Below are 14,362 nucleotides of genomic sequence, written 5' to 3'. Positions count from 1 at the left end.
GAACAAATTAAGCACTTGTTTTTGAGTGCACAGACAAGAGAACATGCAATCCCTTCCTTTCTGGAATGATTTTAACAATTGTTGCTTATCTAAGCACCTACAGCGTCTGAATAAAATGCTAACTCAGAAATGTTCTTCCCAACATCTGGAATCTTTCTCTACTCCTTTATTTTGAATTACTGGGTCAGTCACCTAAGAGTTTACAGGGTTTTATTTTCCTGGGTCTTTTACTGATGCAGTAGTAAAAATCTGGAGTGCAAGCCATACAAGGAAAAATATAATCGTGACGAGAAATCAGCCCCCATTGTACCAGAATACATTAATCTCCCTGCAAAATGCTGAGTAGGAGAGTTTAGAGATGTATTTCTTTTAAGGTAACATTAATGAAGATCTTAAGTTATCTGTTGACCACCAAACTGAATTACCACACTTCCATTTTTACACAGCATACGAAAAAGCACTCCTTTTCCATGAAACAAAAGTTCAAAGCCCTGCACGTGCAGGAATAACCCACCTACGAGTGGGAGATGTGATGTGTTTGCATCTGCAGATTTGTTCAATTTGTTAACTGAAGACCAGGGGGTTTGTAGCTCTGGCAGGATGACGGATTATTAAAGTTTGTACTTATTAGACTCAACCCCAATCCCTAAATTTCCCCTTGGCAGTTCGTCCTCAGCATGCCTGGCAGGTCACTCTAACCCATGGCAGAGCACTGACTTCTGGAGGTTTGCACTGCCAGCACAGTGGCGGATGAAGGAATCCAAAGCACACCCAGACCCCAAACTTCACCCCAACCTGAGGTTCTTTGGCACAACAACCAAAGCAAACTTGCTGTGGGAATAAAACAGTAACACCCCCCTTCAATATGGTCTATGTGCTTCAGTTTCCTTTAGTGCAGAGAAGCAGAGGGATGCTGTATTTTGCAGTCATCTAAGGATCTTAAAGGGCTCTCAGTGTAGTCATGCTGCTTTTCTCTAAAATCAATTGCTTTTATAATGGCACTTGTCTAGGTGTAAGAAGCCAAGCACTATCCCAAGAGTTCTCAATTTGCCAGGCAAATATCAAAGTTTTAATGGAAAGTAGAATTTGCCCTTAGCTGTTTACTGGCTACATTAGTAATCAGAATTCAATATTTATGAAGATATATCAATACTCTTGAAATATCAGGCTGACATTTTCTCTGGAAACACACTCTTTGCCACTCCATGCAGCTGTTTCAAAATGGATATGCCCCTGGAAGACAAGTGGGTTTTTTAGTGCTCCACAATTATCAAACAAGAAATATTTTGCCTAACATTGTACATTCACAGAACTAGACAATTTTCTTGGAAGAAAGCTTCAACTGAGACTATTTACTTTGATTCTGACCCCAGACTCCTTCCAGCAGCAATGACATCATCTGGCAGAATAAATACTGGCAGAAGGCTCCAGCAGAGCAAAACCTGCCATGGTGCTCAGCACCAAATGTCCGTGTGCTACTGGAGGAGGAGCACTGGTACTCGGGGAGAACTAGGCGGTTGGGGATTACAGGCTTAGGAACACTAGTCCAGGGCTGACAGGGAAGAGAGGAACAGCAGAGGCTCCACACAGTGACTCAGCGGTTGCCCCTAGAGCCCCTTGTCTTACAGCGCTTCTGTGCCAATTATTGCTACCTAAACACAGGGAATAACACTAACCAGAGCAGTCCCAGGTGTTTCTCTTACAGGAGCCAAGTAGGCATCCTGGCCAGACAGTCCAGGACTTCTCCACAGAGCCCAGTTCCAAATTTAACCTGCTTTCCAGTAGTAAAAGCTCACTGTGCACTGCTTCCTCCCTACAGCACAGCCAAGGAAGGAAGGTATGATTTACAGCTCCTGTTTCCAATTAGGTTAATCTTTTCCCAAAATCTCTAATGATTTCATTTAATTTTGTATTGGGGAAAAAGGTGAATTGAGTCCTAAAATGATATATCGCAGCACTAGCTTGCCGAGTAGCTTGCTGAGATTTACTGGCGTGGGGTTACAACAGCCTGCTGGTAGCAACTCCTCTCTCTCTTTGTGTCTAGATCAGCTCCAAATTCTAAATCAGCAGTCAAAGGAAATGTCATTGCCTGGCATGTCATTGCAAATGGACTGGGGGTATCTATGATCAGCTGCTGCAGCATCCTGTTTTCAGACTTTATTTTACAACACAGAAGCCTGAATTCGCCTGAGCTCTTTCACACAGTTTTAATGGCATTTTGTCAGAGCACACTCTGTGACTCCTCTCAGAGAAATGTCACCAACTCAGTGAAACATTACAAAGATGATTCCAAAGTGCACACATTCAGGAACGCTGCGGTCCTTGTCAGACTTAACAGAGACACTCACAGCAAAAAAGCCAAGTATTTAAGTGAAGTACCTGAACTAGAGGGCCAATTACATCAGCCTCAAAACAACAGTGAGATGGGTCACTAAAATAACCGCTGTGGCCCAGGGACCAATCTAACACCTCAAAAATTCAGTGGGAGCCTCCCTGTGGATTGTAGTGTAAGGGGAAGCAAACTCTTATCTGTATATATTTGCTTAACTTTTTAAAATCGGAGAGCGTTAAGTCAGAAGTCCATATTGATGGCTACTGAGGCACTCAACTATGTAAAATAACATCATTAAGTGGCAATGAATGTGGTCACTTGTTATCATTTATCAGCTATGTGACTGATTTAATTACTTAGAGTCCCACATTCATTCACTATCAGATTCTGATATTCCTTCCATTCCTACTTGGTGAGGTGACAGCAAAATTTAGAATCAGAATAAATCCAAATCACTCCATGAACTCAGTAGGAAAAAGAACACCAGATGGGCTTTAGCAACCAGGCCTAATACATTGGGCTTCCTTTAACATTCCTGTCTTAAGGTAGCAAGGATGTTACACAAAAATCAACCAAATGAATGCTTAACTTCAGACAGCTATGAGTTAGAGAAAAGACCCCTTCCTCTTTGAGCACTTTCAGGATGTAAAAATAATCACAAATTCCTTTTTTTTTTTTTTTTTTTTTTTTTTTTTTTAAGTATCACTTCATTCTTTGAATACAATCACATTTTAAAGGCCAGATGTCTGCACCTCTACGCATATGTAGGTAACTAGAGCCTAGGTGACTGCTTAGCATCTCTAAAAAAGTTTCTCTTTAACAGGATGTCTGGAAAATGCTTACCAGCCTTCCCATAAATATTGGTTTTAATTAATTATTTTGGTTTAATTCTTGCACAAACCAAAAGTACAAATAGAAAACCAGTAATCAATCACGAAGATTTTAGATGGCAAGAACTGTATTCTACATTTATCAAAAATTTTTCTAATAAGCAAACAGTATCCTCCCCACCGGAGTTAGGAAACCTTGTGTTCCCTCAGTGCTTTTTTTTTTTTGCGGGCAACATCTCCATGCATTTCCTCATTTCTTTATACAAACACACTTCCTATATAATATATTCTACTGTGCTGCGTATCAGTGCTAAACAGGCAATGAGGGAGGAGACAGAAGGCTCAGGCAATGCCCCAAAGTCTACCTTGTCTAAGAGGCAGAAAGCAGACCACTCGCCATCACACAACACAAGTCACACAAAAAATTAGTCATCAGACCCACCACTACAGCTTAGGCTTTTCTGGTTGTTCTTGATGTCACTCTGCTTCCGTGCTACAGATTAGAAGAGCAGCCTGGGTGGCATCATACAGGCAAAGAGAATCATCCTTCTTCCCAGAGGAATTCCTCTCTCCAGTATTAGCACAAATAATCACCAGTGTCCACAAAAAAACGCAGACGCTACTATGAGAACCAATGCAGTCATTCCTTTCAGTCTGAAACATCCTGAAAGGACAGGGCTAACTAGAAAGATTGGTCAGCAAAGCTTGAAAACAGTGGAAATCTATTGAAAAAGAGGATAGGGAAGGTTTTGCCAAGGCTCATATTATTCATGGATCCCGATCACTTTGTGCCAAAGTTTCCACCCCTGCTCTCCCCCAACTTACAGTGAGCTGGAAGGGCTGCAACCAGAAACAAAGCCCCTTAGGGGAATTGTGTCTGAGGAAGTTGGGGGGTTGAATGAGCACATTTGCTTCATTGCATTTCTAGATCATTAACTTAATTGCTTGTAGCTCTCATTTTCAGACTCACTGCACATAGCAATCTTGGCTTCCATACTTTCTCTTACCATTTACTGGCTCATCAGAGACAGTCACAGAGTGAAAAACCTGAGTGGAAAGCATGTCTTCATAACAGCCTGTGACACTAGACTTGGAAACTCACTGGCTAAATGGCTTGAGAAAAGGGGATTTTGTGTCATTGCTGCATGTGCCACAGAAAAAGGAGGCCAAGAGCTACGGTCTTGCTCCTCACTCTCACTGAAGACAGTGAACCTGAACTGAGCTGACTCCAACAGCATTGCCAGGCTTTGGTGTTTGTGACCAAACAGACAGCTGGCAAGGGTAAGTGGCAAGGTAATTTCCCAGAAAAATGATTCAGTAGAACCAAATTTGGTCTAGCTAAAAGTTCTGGTGCCTCTCCACTCTCCGCAGAGGCGTTTTTCATCTTACTGATAAAACGCATTCACTCTTCGGTTCTGTAATTTCTCAGTTCAGAGAGATTCTCTCCATCAATGCTTTTGGGCTTTCCCTCGCTTTCACCAGCAGGGTGCTTAAAAATCTAGTTGCTCAGTATGTTGTTGCTCAGTCTCTATTTGCTCAGTCTAGATCATTCCCAGGTGTGTTTTTCAGACTCTTTTTGGTGCAGTTGAAGAATCTCAGTGGGGGGAAGGTGCTAACTGGTACCAGAAAGAACTTTCTTGACAATAAAACCAGCCCACCCAATTAAAAATGGACGGTGTAGGCCTTCTTCAGCCCTCCTCTAGTAAGCAGAAGAGTGGTTTTGCATGGCTGAATAAGTCCGACTTTTGCAATGCACACAACAATTGCACTGACTCTGACAATTAAACACTTGCCGTTTCAGCCAGTTTTCTTAGAGTTGTTACATAGGTAGCTCTCACTGCTGCTATCATACGCTTCTGAGCACTTGTCTAAAGGAGGAAGAGTTTATCCCTGGATACCTATGAGTGGAGTTAAAAAACAAGACTTAAGTGTTGGTTTTGGTAAAGGGAGATAAGATCTGTGCAGTAAATATATTCAACAGCGGTGATGCATGTTTCTTTCTCAGCACTGATAGCTCAGAGTAGACGTTGTTAAGGGCTGCCAAAGGGGATCACAGCACTGCAACTACCAGCTGTAACACACAGTTATACCGAATATTCAATAGGCTTGTTAATTAATTAACTAACTAAAACAGCAAAACACGTATCTTCTACCAGTAGGACTTTCTCCTCAAAGCTTATACAACACTGTTGGCCTCATCATGACAGTTCCAGATCATTCTTGAACGTAGTGACTGAAGGCAAGGAGAACATAATTATTAGCGCTTACCTCCTCCAGCAGGCCCCTGCTTCCAGCTTGTGGAAAGCCACACGTTGTCGGTCAGGGTAGCCACTGCTAACGTTGTCACCTCAGCCTGAGAAACTCTTTATGGAGGTTGAAGTGCTGGACTTTCGGCCTCTCCCTTCAGGCGCAGGCTGTCGTCAGCCAACTCTTGTAAGCGTCACTATTTATCTAAAGTTCCTCAAGTAATTTATAAGGTAGTAAAGCAGTATTAATCAATACACAGGGTACGGCTAATATTTTTAGAAGCATTGACTAATTCTGCACATCTGGTTCAGACCTTTAGACCCTAACACAGAAAAATCAGTCTCTTCACTTTTATGTAGACTATCTGATTTTCACAAAAATGTAAGTGTATATTAGGAGCCCACATACTTGAGCAGATCTGGATAATAAAGCCCAATATGGTGTCCTATACCTCCAACTGAAATAGTTTTCCTTTAATACTTTACCCATGCTCTTTTAGAGTCATTGCCTAAGGCCTTCAACAAATTTTGCCAGGTCTACAGAGCAGATCTTACAAGCAAACCCCAGACAACTGCATTCATTTCACTGAAGGTTTTGCAGACTGTGTGCTTGGTTCCCAATGCTACATATGAAACTCTAGGGTAAGATATTGCCACATACTGCAATAAATGCTTTTGTAATCCTCTTAGGGCTTTTTGGCTTGGTGAGCAATGCTGAAGGAACAGCACCTGTAGCACCCACTGACTGGCTGAGGATTGAAGACTTCCACTCAGTGCTGGATGTTAGTCTGCTGGGATTGACAGAAATCACACTCAAGCTTCTGCCACTTCTGAAAAAAGCTGAGGGAAGAGTAGTCAATCTAATTAACGCCAAAGGCCTCATGACTTTTGTAGGGGGTAGCTACAGCCTGTCCAAATGGGGCATGGAAGCTTTCTCTGACACCTTACAGTGAGTAGCTAGAAATACATGCATGAATCCAAGAACAGATTCCAGATGTGCTGAGAAAGGGTGACTGTATGTTTGCCCCTCTCGTTTTCTCTCTGGAAATCTTGCCTAAAGGGGGAAAGGAAAATAAGAGGATGTTGGTCACTTGTTTGGGATTTCAATCTCCAGTACTACAAACAGACCCACCAGGAAACTGTACTGGGAAAAAATTTCATATCCTGGACAAATGCGTAGCATGCAGCTTTTGGGCATGTGAATCCACTGTGTACACGAAAGTAAATCAACAGCGTAGTCTGGGCAGAAACCCAGAGTTTCCTGGGCAAGTTGTACTTGCCCACTTACAACCCATTTTATTTTGCTCTAATGCTCCACAACAATCTGAGCTGGGCCATTTCAGGCAGCAACCACATTACCAAAGGCACTTGTAACTGCAGAAAATTAAGCTGATCACCCTTCACTGAAGCCAGTTGTGTTGTACTGCCTTAAGAAGGCTAAGGCCTAGCCTAGTGAGTCAAGTCTTCACAAGGACTAGGAAAGTTGGTTGCAAACCATTATGAATGCTTATATAAAGAAAGTATGTGCTCCAAGGAAATATAATATAAACTAATGGCTAATGTACGCGTGCTCCATTCCTTTGCGCACTTTGGAACGTAGCTGCCTGGGTCTCCTGAGCTGCCCAGCAAGACAAAGAGGCCATTTTCATCTCAAAGGAATTACATTACAATTCAAAATTACATAGAGGGAACCACGCTACCAGAAAACACACTAACCTTTATTGCACTAACGTTTAATCGCTTAATCATAGCCATTTAACCATACAATGGAGAATAAAGTTCTAATCCAATTGATTTTTTTTTTTTACTTTTACTTTTTCCCAGGCACTTTAATAATCTGTTCCTGTTGGAAGCTGAAATGATGCAACAGTATTTGAAATAGTCAAAAGTTTTAGTTTGATAATACACAGCTAAGATGCATCTGGCTGCTGCATCCTTTCCATCAGTCCAACATAAACCACACAGAAAGCTGTGAATCTACCTGACACTGCTTTTTTTCCCTCAGAGTTAATTGCCTGCTGCGCTTTTACAGGATATGTAGCTTTTTCACTGCTATGAAGCTAATTTGAACATCTCAAAATTATTCTGACATTTGAAGATAAGAATCAAAGTCTCATATTCATTTATGTGACAGACTTTCAACTTACTTATCTTAATGGTTATGCCATTATTGGGTGGTCAGGGATGGTTATTGGGTTTTTTTCTTCTAGGACAGAGACGCAGCATTTTGGAGTGAAAGTAAGCATTGTTGAGCATGGTTTCTTTAAGGCAGGAGTAGTTAATTCAGATGTCATCAAGAAATACCTCTTAAGACTTTGGAACAGACTGACTCCTGAGATCAGGGACTCCTATGGAAAAAAATACTTCGTTGAATGTAAGTAGAAAAAGGACTGTATGAAAGCTCAGGGGGGGATATTATCAACATATATAAATACCTGAAGAGAGGCTGAAAAGACAACAGAGCCAGGCTCTTTTCAGTGGTGCCCAGGGACAGGACCCAAGGCAATGAGCACACACTGCAACACGGGATGTTCCTGCCAAACATCAGGAAACACGTTTTTACTGTGAGGGTGACTGAGCACACTGGCACAGGTTGCCCAGGGAGGTTGTGGGGTCTCCATCCTTGGAGATACTCAAAAGCTGTCTGGACATGGTCCTGAGCAACCTGGTCTAGGTGACCCAGCTTAAGCAGGGGGGGTTGGACCAGAAGTTCCTTCCAACCTCAACCAATCTGTGATTCTGTGAATGTTTGCTGGACTTCATTAACGTTCGTTAAGAACCCATTGCTGACTGTTCTGGACTATGTGTATGTTAGATGAGGCCTGTGCTATTAGTTCCCATATGAGATTGGTGAGATGTGATATCATGCTACCATCCTTAGTCCCTCCATACCTGGAGGCAGAATGCCCAGGGCGAATGAACTGATATGAACATATGCTAAGTTTATGGCTTACTGATATCTGAAAAGTTGTGCTGTGTCACGCTGCACTTACTGTAGGGAACATCTGGCTCACAATATGGGCCAGGGAGGTTTCTGTTTACCAGGCTCTTGGGTATTCTGCAGCCTTTCTGGTCTCTGCTATGCCATAGCTATACTGCTCTCAGAACTTGAGCCAGTAATTTAAAGCAAGCCTGAAGCTGTAGTCAAACCTTTGAATATAAAGAATCCTTTCGCAGAGAATGTTGCTTTCAGGTTTATTTTCTTCTTTGCAGATACAAAAGCTCAAAGATCATCAGTGAAAAGACTGTGTGACTCTGATATTTCTAAGGTCATAAAATGCATGGAACATGCCCTGAGATAGCAAAGTACCCCAGGACACGATACAGAGCTGGATGGGATGCAAAGTTCTTTTGGCTGTTTCTCTCCTATGCCCCAAGCTGTTTATCTGACATGCTGCTGTGTATGATGTTTCCAGCTCCAGCAGCTAGCAGGAGATCAGTTCCTGGAGTTCTAATTAACATCTAGTATTAAATCAGTATCAGCTCTGCGGAAATAAATATTAATCCTGTCAAAGCCAGACATCCTCTTCCTTACCAGTTACCAGACTGCCTAAATTCCTTTCAGAAGACACTTTCTCCACCTCCCACCCCTACTTACCAGGAATTTCTGAGTTTGCAGATAGGCTGGTAAATCCAGCATGTTTTTCAAGGTAATTTTTTATGCTCAGAAATTATACCCCTATAGGATATGCATTCATAAAATATTCAGCTACAAAGCTGGTTAATACTACTCACCTAATAAAAAAAAATTAAATAAGAAAAATAAAATCACTGAAAGAATCAGTTTTTCAAGTAGACTTCATCAACATATAGGCTGCTAGTGAACTTGAAACAAAACAATGGCCTTTCAGAACATATATCTTATACATGTACCTTACGAATGTATTTAGTCAGATTTAGTCATCTGTTTCTTGGGGGGTTTGCTCATGGTCATCTTCAGGAGTTGCTAAACTTCACAAGCTTCTGAACACAAGACATGAAATCAAATAATAACAAAGCCCAGCTATTGCAACATATTCCAAAAATTACAATTGCAGTATTTGACCACATCCAATCACCTGACTATTCAACTGCATAGAGATAAAACACAAGCTATTTTACAGATATGCAGTTACAGGGAAAATCAAAACTACATTGTACTCTGTTACTATGCAAACAGAGTATCCAAACTTACACTTTAACTTTCTTCCTAATATTACTATCGTTTATGACGAAAATATTAAAAATAATACGCGTTCACATTTCTTTCATCCTCAGTGTGCTTTGCAAGTTAAAAGGATTATTATTTCACTCATTAGATGAAACAGGTCATTAGCGTATGCTATGGCAAATTATTTCGACTGTACAAAGAGTGTGTTCAGAATGGCAAAATGTTAGCTGAGGTTACTGTGCCTCTTGTACACTATTTCTATCTGTTAAGCTGCTGGCCAGAGGCTCAGAAACTGGTTTTCCTAGAAATATTAAAATTGAAGGGGTAAAGGTTTTATTTGCTAAAGAACTGTGCTGGTGATTAATCATTAATGTGCAATTCAATTAAGCTTACAAAAATACCATGTGCAGGTCAGAACTCCAAATGTAAGAAAAGGAGTTTCATCACTCTGTGTGTGAGAGAGGGTGCATGTGTGTGTGTTTGTACATGTGCAAGAAAGGGACAGAATGCAAAAAGTGTTTAGTAACCTTTAAGTATTTCATTGAGGTTCTATTCTTTGGCAAATGGCTTCAAGAATAAATTTATTTTGCTTCATTTCATGACAAATACCTGCAGAGAGATAGTTCTCTCTATCTGGCCTGACGGCTGTAAAGAGAATCTTCATGAAAACACTTAATGGTATAATTTATCAGCCCTATAGAGGCAGATTACAGAAAGGTGCTGAAATCTCTCAAAATCAACCTCCTTTGAAACAGAATGAGTCCAGAATTCAAGAATCCAAGCAGGGACTGTCCTCATAAGGGAAAAATAATACAAGTGAAAAAACAAAGTTAGGAGTAGAATCTGAAGCTTCTGTTGAACAACGTACCAAAAATTAAATTTTACATAATCAGAAGGGTACATTGCGGTATGCTACTGAGAGGAAGAGGCTCAGTTGAAGCTTAGGAATCCTTCACCATCAGATATGTTAAACAAGCAAATCTACATACTACCTACCTACACAGTATCCCAGGGATGGTTGTCTTCCACATCTGAAAAATTAATTTTTTTTTTTGGGGGGGGGGGGGGGGGGGGGTGTATCTCTGGTACATGGCTGACAGAGTAGCAGTTTTCTCCAAAACTGGTTCCAGATCTTCCTGTTGACAAAGACTATTCACAAAACTGAATCTACTTTTTCTTGTGGTATGCAACTGGAGGCAAGTCTTGTGGAAATGTTAGCCCTGCCTTCTCTCTTTAAAAAACATTGTGAACTCTTTCCTTAAGAACAGCAACCTGCCTTTCAACCTTTCAAAGAAATCCTTTCTCATAGCCTTACAGATGTGTATGCTGTGTCCCAGATTCTAAGGAATTTTCTGCATTAAAGCACTCAGATATGAAAGTCAATTGAACTAAGGTTTTAATCGCTTATGTCCATACTACCTTGATAGTCAGGCTCTTTCAATCAATAATAAAGAGTTTCCTGTTTCAAGGGCCAGTTTATTTAATGTGTGTAATGGGGCAGTTTTCACACTTACAGTGATACAATGTCAGTGATGTTATATCAAGAACTTTAGACAGTTGTGTGAAGCAGTAAGCACTATTCTTACTTGATTTTATCTAAAGCACTGTTGTTTTCATCTGAGAGTGCACTGAAGTCTCCACAACTGAGAAAAGTACATAAAGCCTTGACACAAATTCTGGAATAAGGATGTGATAAAATAATACATTTATTAGATTTATTCAGCAGCATCATTTTCCAATTGTCTTTTCTAATCAAAGTACATTACAAAGAAATTATAAGCATTCTAATTAGAAATAGTATAAATTTTGAGAACTCAGATATAAAACAATCAAATAGCGGAAGTCTCAATGATTAAAACTTTAGGAATCTTTAAATTATATTAATAGCTAGCCAGGAATGCTGAATAACATGTTCCTGCAGTGGTACTCAGAGTTTCCTCAAATTGTTCATGTTGTGGAAACTACCTTGGCTAATTAATAGAAAAGCTAATAAGATGTACAGTATATTCTGATGGAAGGTTATAGAAATAACCAGATAACTACAAAGACTGCATTAGTAGAAATTGTTTCCCTTTCTATTAATGTCCACCTCAGGAAATAAATAGTCAATAAAATTAATTTTTCACATTAAAAACCTGAATAATTTCTTCAATGAACCAATATGTTCCATATATTGCTGTTTGGAAATAAGCTGTTATAGAAATCTAGCTACTTCATTTAATAGTACAAATTACTTCCAGAGACTCCAGCCAAGAACAGAGCTATTCCATTGATGAGCAGGAGAAAATCTCATTAAATTAAGTACTCATGGCACTAAAATCTAAGTATATCAGATCTTTTTAAGAACACTATTAATGGAATGGTGTTAATTGGAACCTAGAGGAAAAGTATGTGTCTTACGGATTGAGAGGAAATTATTTTCTCTCAGGCAGTTAAGATATTGTAAGAACAACATTTTGCACAGGTAACTATTCAGCATAATGGTGCTGCATTGACTCTTCCATCTTTTGTTTAACACAAGATAAACGGCGACACCCATTTTTACATACAGTAGTATATAAACAGGTGGTAAAGATGCCCAGAGCACCCAGAACTTTTAAAAGGTGCTGTTATAAATATATACTCTAAAGATCTTTTAAATCAGTAATGTTCCTATATTTGCCTTGTTTGGTTCTCTTTTAGTTTAAGCATTTATATAATGAATTTATCCCTAAGGATACAACCAATTCCACACAGATTTCTACTAGCAACATTACCAAACAAGATAATCTTTCAAAAATTTACAAATGTACAATATATTTATAACATTACTTTCAGACAGCTTCAGTGCAAAGATATACATATAGTACATCATGATAATTGTTCATAAAAATAGAAATTGGCATTTGTCAAAAAACAAGGCATAGTTTCAACATACATCTCCAGCCATTGGCTAAGAGATGTATATATTTTTATAAAGCATTTGAATGTGAACCTTACTCTTCTGTTTATAAAAAATATATGTGCAAATGGATGTGTCTAATTTTCCCTAAATCGGTTACCTAGTTATACCACAGAGTCCTCTTTAACAAGATTGGCGGTGTCTTTAAATGTATCCTCTGTCGCTGTGTAAGCTAATGGTTGGTCTCTCTTCAGAGTAATCTTGGGAGGCAGTGAAGGAGAAGGAGTAGGGACATTTTCTGTGTCCTGTTGCTGTTCCTTTTCCATCTGAAACAATAATCATAAAATCCAAGTTTACATTCTAATGTACAAAACATCCAACCTTAACTTTCAGAAATGTTAAATAAACATCCAAGTATTTTGCTGAAGTCAAGTGTCATGGTATAAGTTATTTCTGCACATCACCGCCTATAACAAAATTAAATGCTAATATCACCTCAGATGGTACAGCTGAGTAAATACACTACTACAAACTTAATCCACACACTGGGACTTCTACTTTAATGCTTAATGTCAGTAGCTTGATATGTTTATATGCATGTACATGAATGTAGATAACATTGGCACTGCTACTGTTTGTAAATAGTTACACTCATTAGTGTTGGAATCTCTGGCTTTCTGAACTCTCTCTCTCTCACCTTGTTCAAGCATTAGAAACCTAAATTCTTCACAAAGGCAGCTAGTTTTAGTCATATGCCTGTGCAACTGAGGTTCTTAAGTCACTTCAGCCATCTGGAAATTTTAAACTGTAAGATGAAAAGGGCTGGAATTACTGGCTCAAGTCAGTAGAACTCCAAACCTTCATACCCAAGCCAGGGGAGAATTCCTCCAGCACACATACCACCCGCTGGCACACCACCAAAAAAGAACTGTCTCATCCAACTGTATGGATGACAAAAAATAGGGCTGGTATAGAAACAGGGCTGCAGTATACAGAGCTATTGAATCTCTATGCAGTGCTGAAGCCAGGTCTGAGAGGCCAGAAATAGACGCTTCACTCCTTGTGCAGTACAACAGCCTTTCACTTGTGCTGGGTCCCTGATCCCTGAGACCCCGGAGCAGGAGCGGGCCACACTGCTTGGGCTGGGAAAGCAGAGATGTGGGCAATGCAGCTGTGCTGCCTGGGCTGGATGCCTGCTGAACACCTCATTCTGCACAAGACTATAACTTTTCTCAAAACCACTTCAGTCCTACCTTGACCTGGGCTGAAATTTCTGTGCTGCTTCACTTAGCAGCAGAATCTACCCGTAATCTTTATCCTATGAAAGCAAGAACAAAGTCCAGCAGCACATTAGCTAAAAAATAGAATTATACAATATTAAGCAATACCTCCGCATATATTGGATTTTCAAAATTAGTGTTTTGTTTCATTTTTCTCTTGAAGAAACTCCACTTTGATTCCTGAAACATAAAAATTATTAGAACCTTACACATTTTTCTCACGAATTCTCTGGAAACTGACATCACTGTTGTAGGATTTCACTTGCACTCACTGCTAACTCAGTGATTTCAGCTGGATGTTCTTGCATTACCATGTTGCAATTCTAAGCATGAGACCTAACCTTCTTTTCTGCTAGATAACCAGTTATGGTTATTTTACCTAAAGCAGTATTCACGAAGCTAGGCCAGAAGGCAATAAAAGTGACTAAATTAATTCATGGAAGCCTATTATTCCAGACAAATCAATCAAAGAGGCAAAAAAATGGTCTTGAAAACAACACAAGAGAAATTACTGAGGGACATGAAACTACAACAACAGGTTGACACAGCTGTCATTTCAAAGCTCATCAGAGGTGCTTTTTAGTGCACAGTGTGAAAATACTCCTGTAAACAAGCCACCATCAGCTCATTTAGATGGATTTTA

The 14,362-nt window shown here is 39.8% G+C and overlaps 2 protein-coding genes and 1 pseudogene across 10 annotated transcripts in view; 1 reads left to right on the top strand and 2 right to left on the bottom strand.

The window, feature by feature from the left end:
- ABCB11 (ATP binding cassette subfamily B member 11) overlaps nucleotides 1-12,732 on the bottom strand; it is a 98,498-nt gene extending 85,766 nt beyond the window's left edge. The window contains exon 1 of one of the 2 annotated variants that reach the window (XM_087731282.1): nucleotides 12,600-12,732. The gene's annotated coding sequence lies outside the window, so the exon portion shown is untranslated. Of the gene's footprint in view, nucleotides 1-5,430; nucleotides 5,535-12,599 lie in introns of those variants that run through there. The other variant, XM_087731281.1, reaches the window with a different exon arrangement.
- The window catches only part of LRP2 (LDL receptor related protein 2), a 168,662-nt gene that overhangs the window by 21,228 nt on the left and 133,072 nt on the right, over nucleotides 1-14,362 (bottom strand). For 2 of the 8 annotated variants that reach the window (XM_087731278.1, XM_087731277.1), the window contains exons 81-82: nucleotides 13,828-13,899; nucleotides 12,600-12,765 (exon numbers count right to left, since the gene is read on the bottom strand). In XM_087731278.1, the coding sequence (XP_087587404.1) occupies nucleotides 12,604-12,765; nucleotides 13,828-13,899 (234 nt within the window). In that variant the 3' untranslated portion in view covers nucleotides 12,600-12,603. Of the gene's footprint in view, nucleotides 1-7,621; nucleotides 7,757-7,842; nucleotides 7,943-9,281; nucleotides 9,372-11,240; nucleotides 12,766-13,827; nucleotides 13,900-14,362 lie in introns of those variants that run through there. The other 6 variants (XM_087731274.1, XM_009462029.2, XR_015698695.1 and 3 more) reach the window with 5 other exon arrangements.
- LOC104010022 (retinol dehydrogenase 7-like) lies at nucleotides 2,284-8,874 on the top strand (annotated as a pseudogene).

The sequence above is a fragment of the Nipponia nippon genome, unplaced genomic scaffold (assembly GCF_047370975.1).
Source record: "Nipponia nippon isolate SJK-2023a ecotype South Korea unplaced genomic scaffold, ASM4737097v1 scaffold_5, whole genome shotgun sequence".
NCBI classification, from domain to species: domain Eukaryota; kingdom Metazoa; phylum Chordata; class Aves; order Pelecaniformes; family Threskiornithidae; genus Nipponia; species Nipponia nippon.
This window is presented reverse-complemented; position numbering and strand designations above follow the sequence as displayed.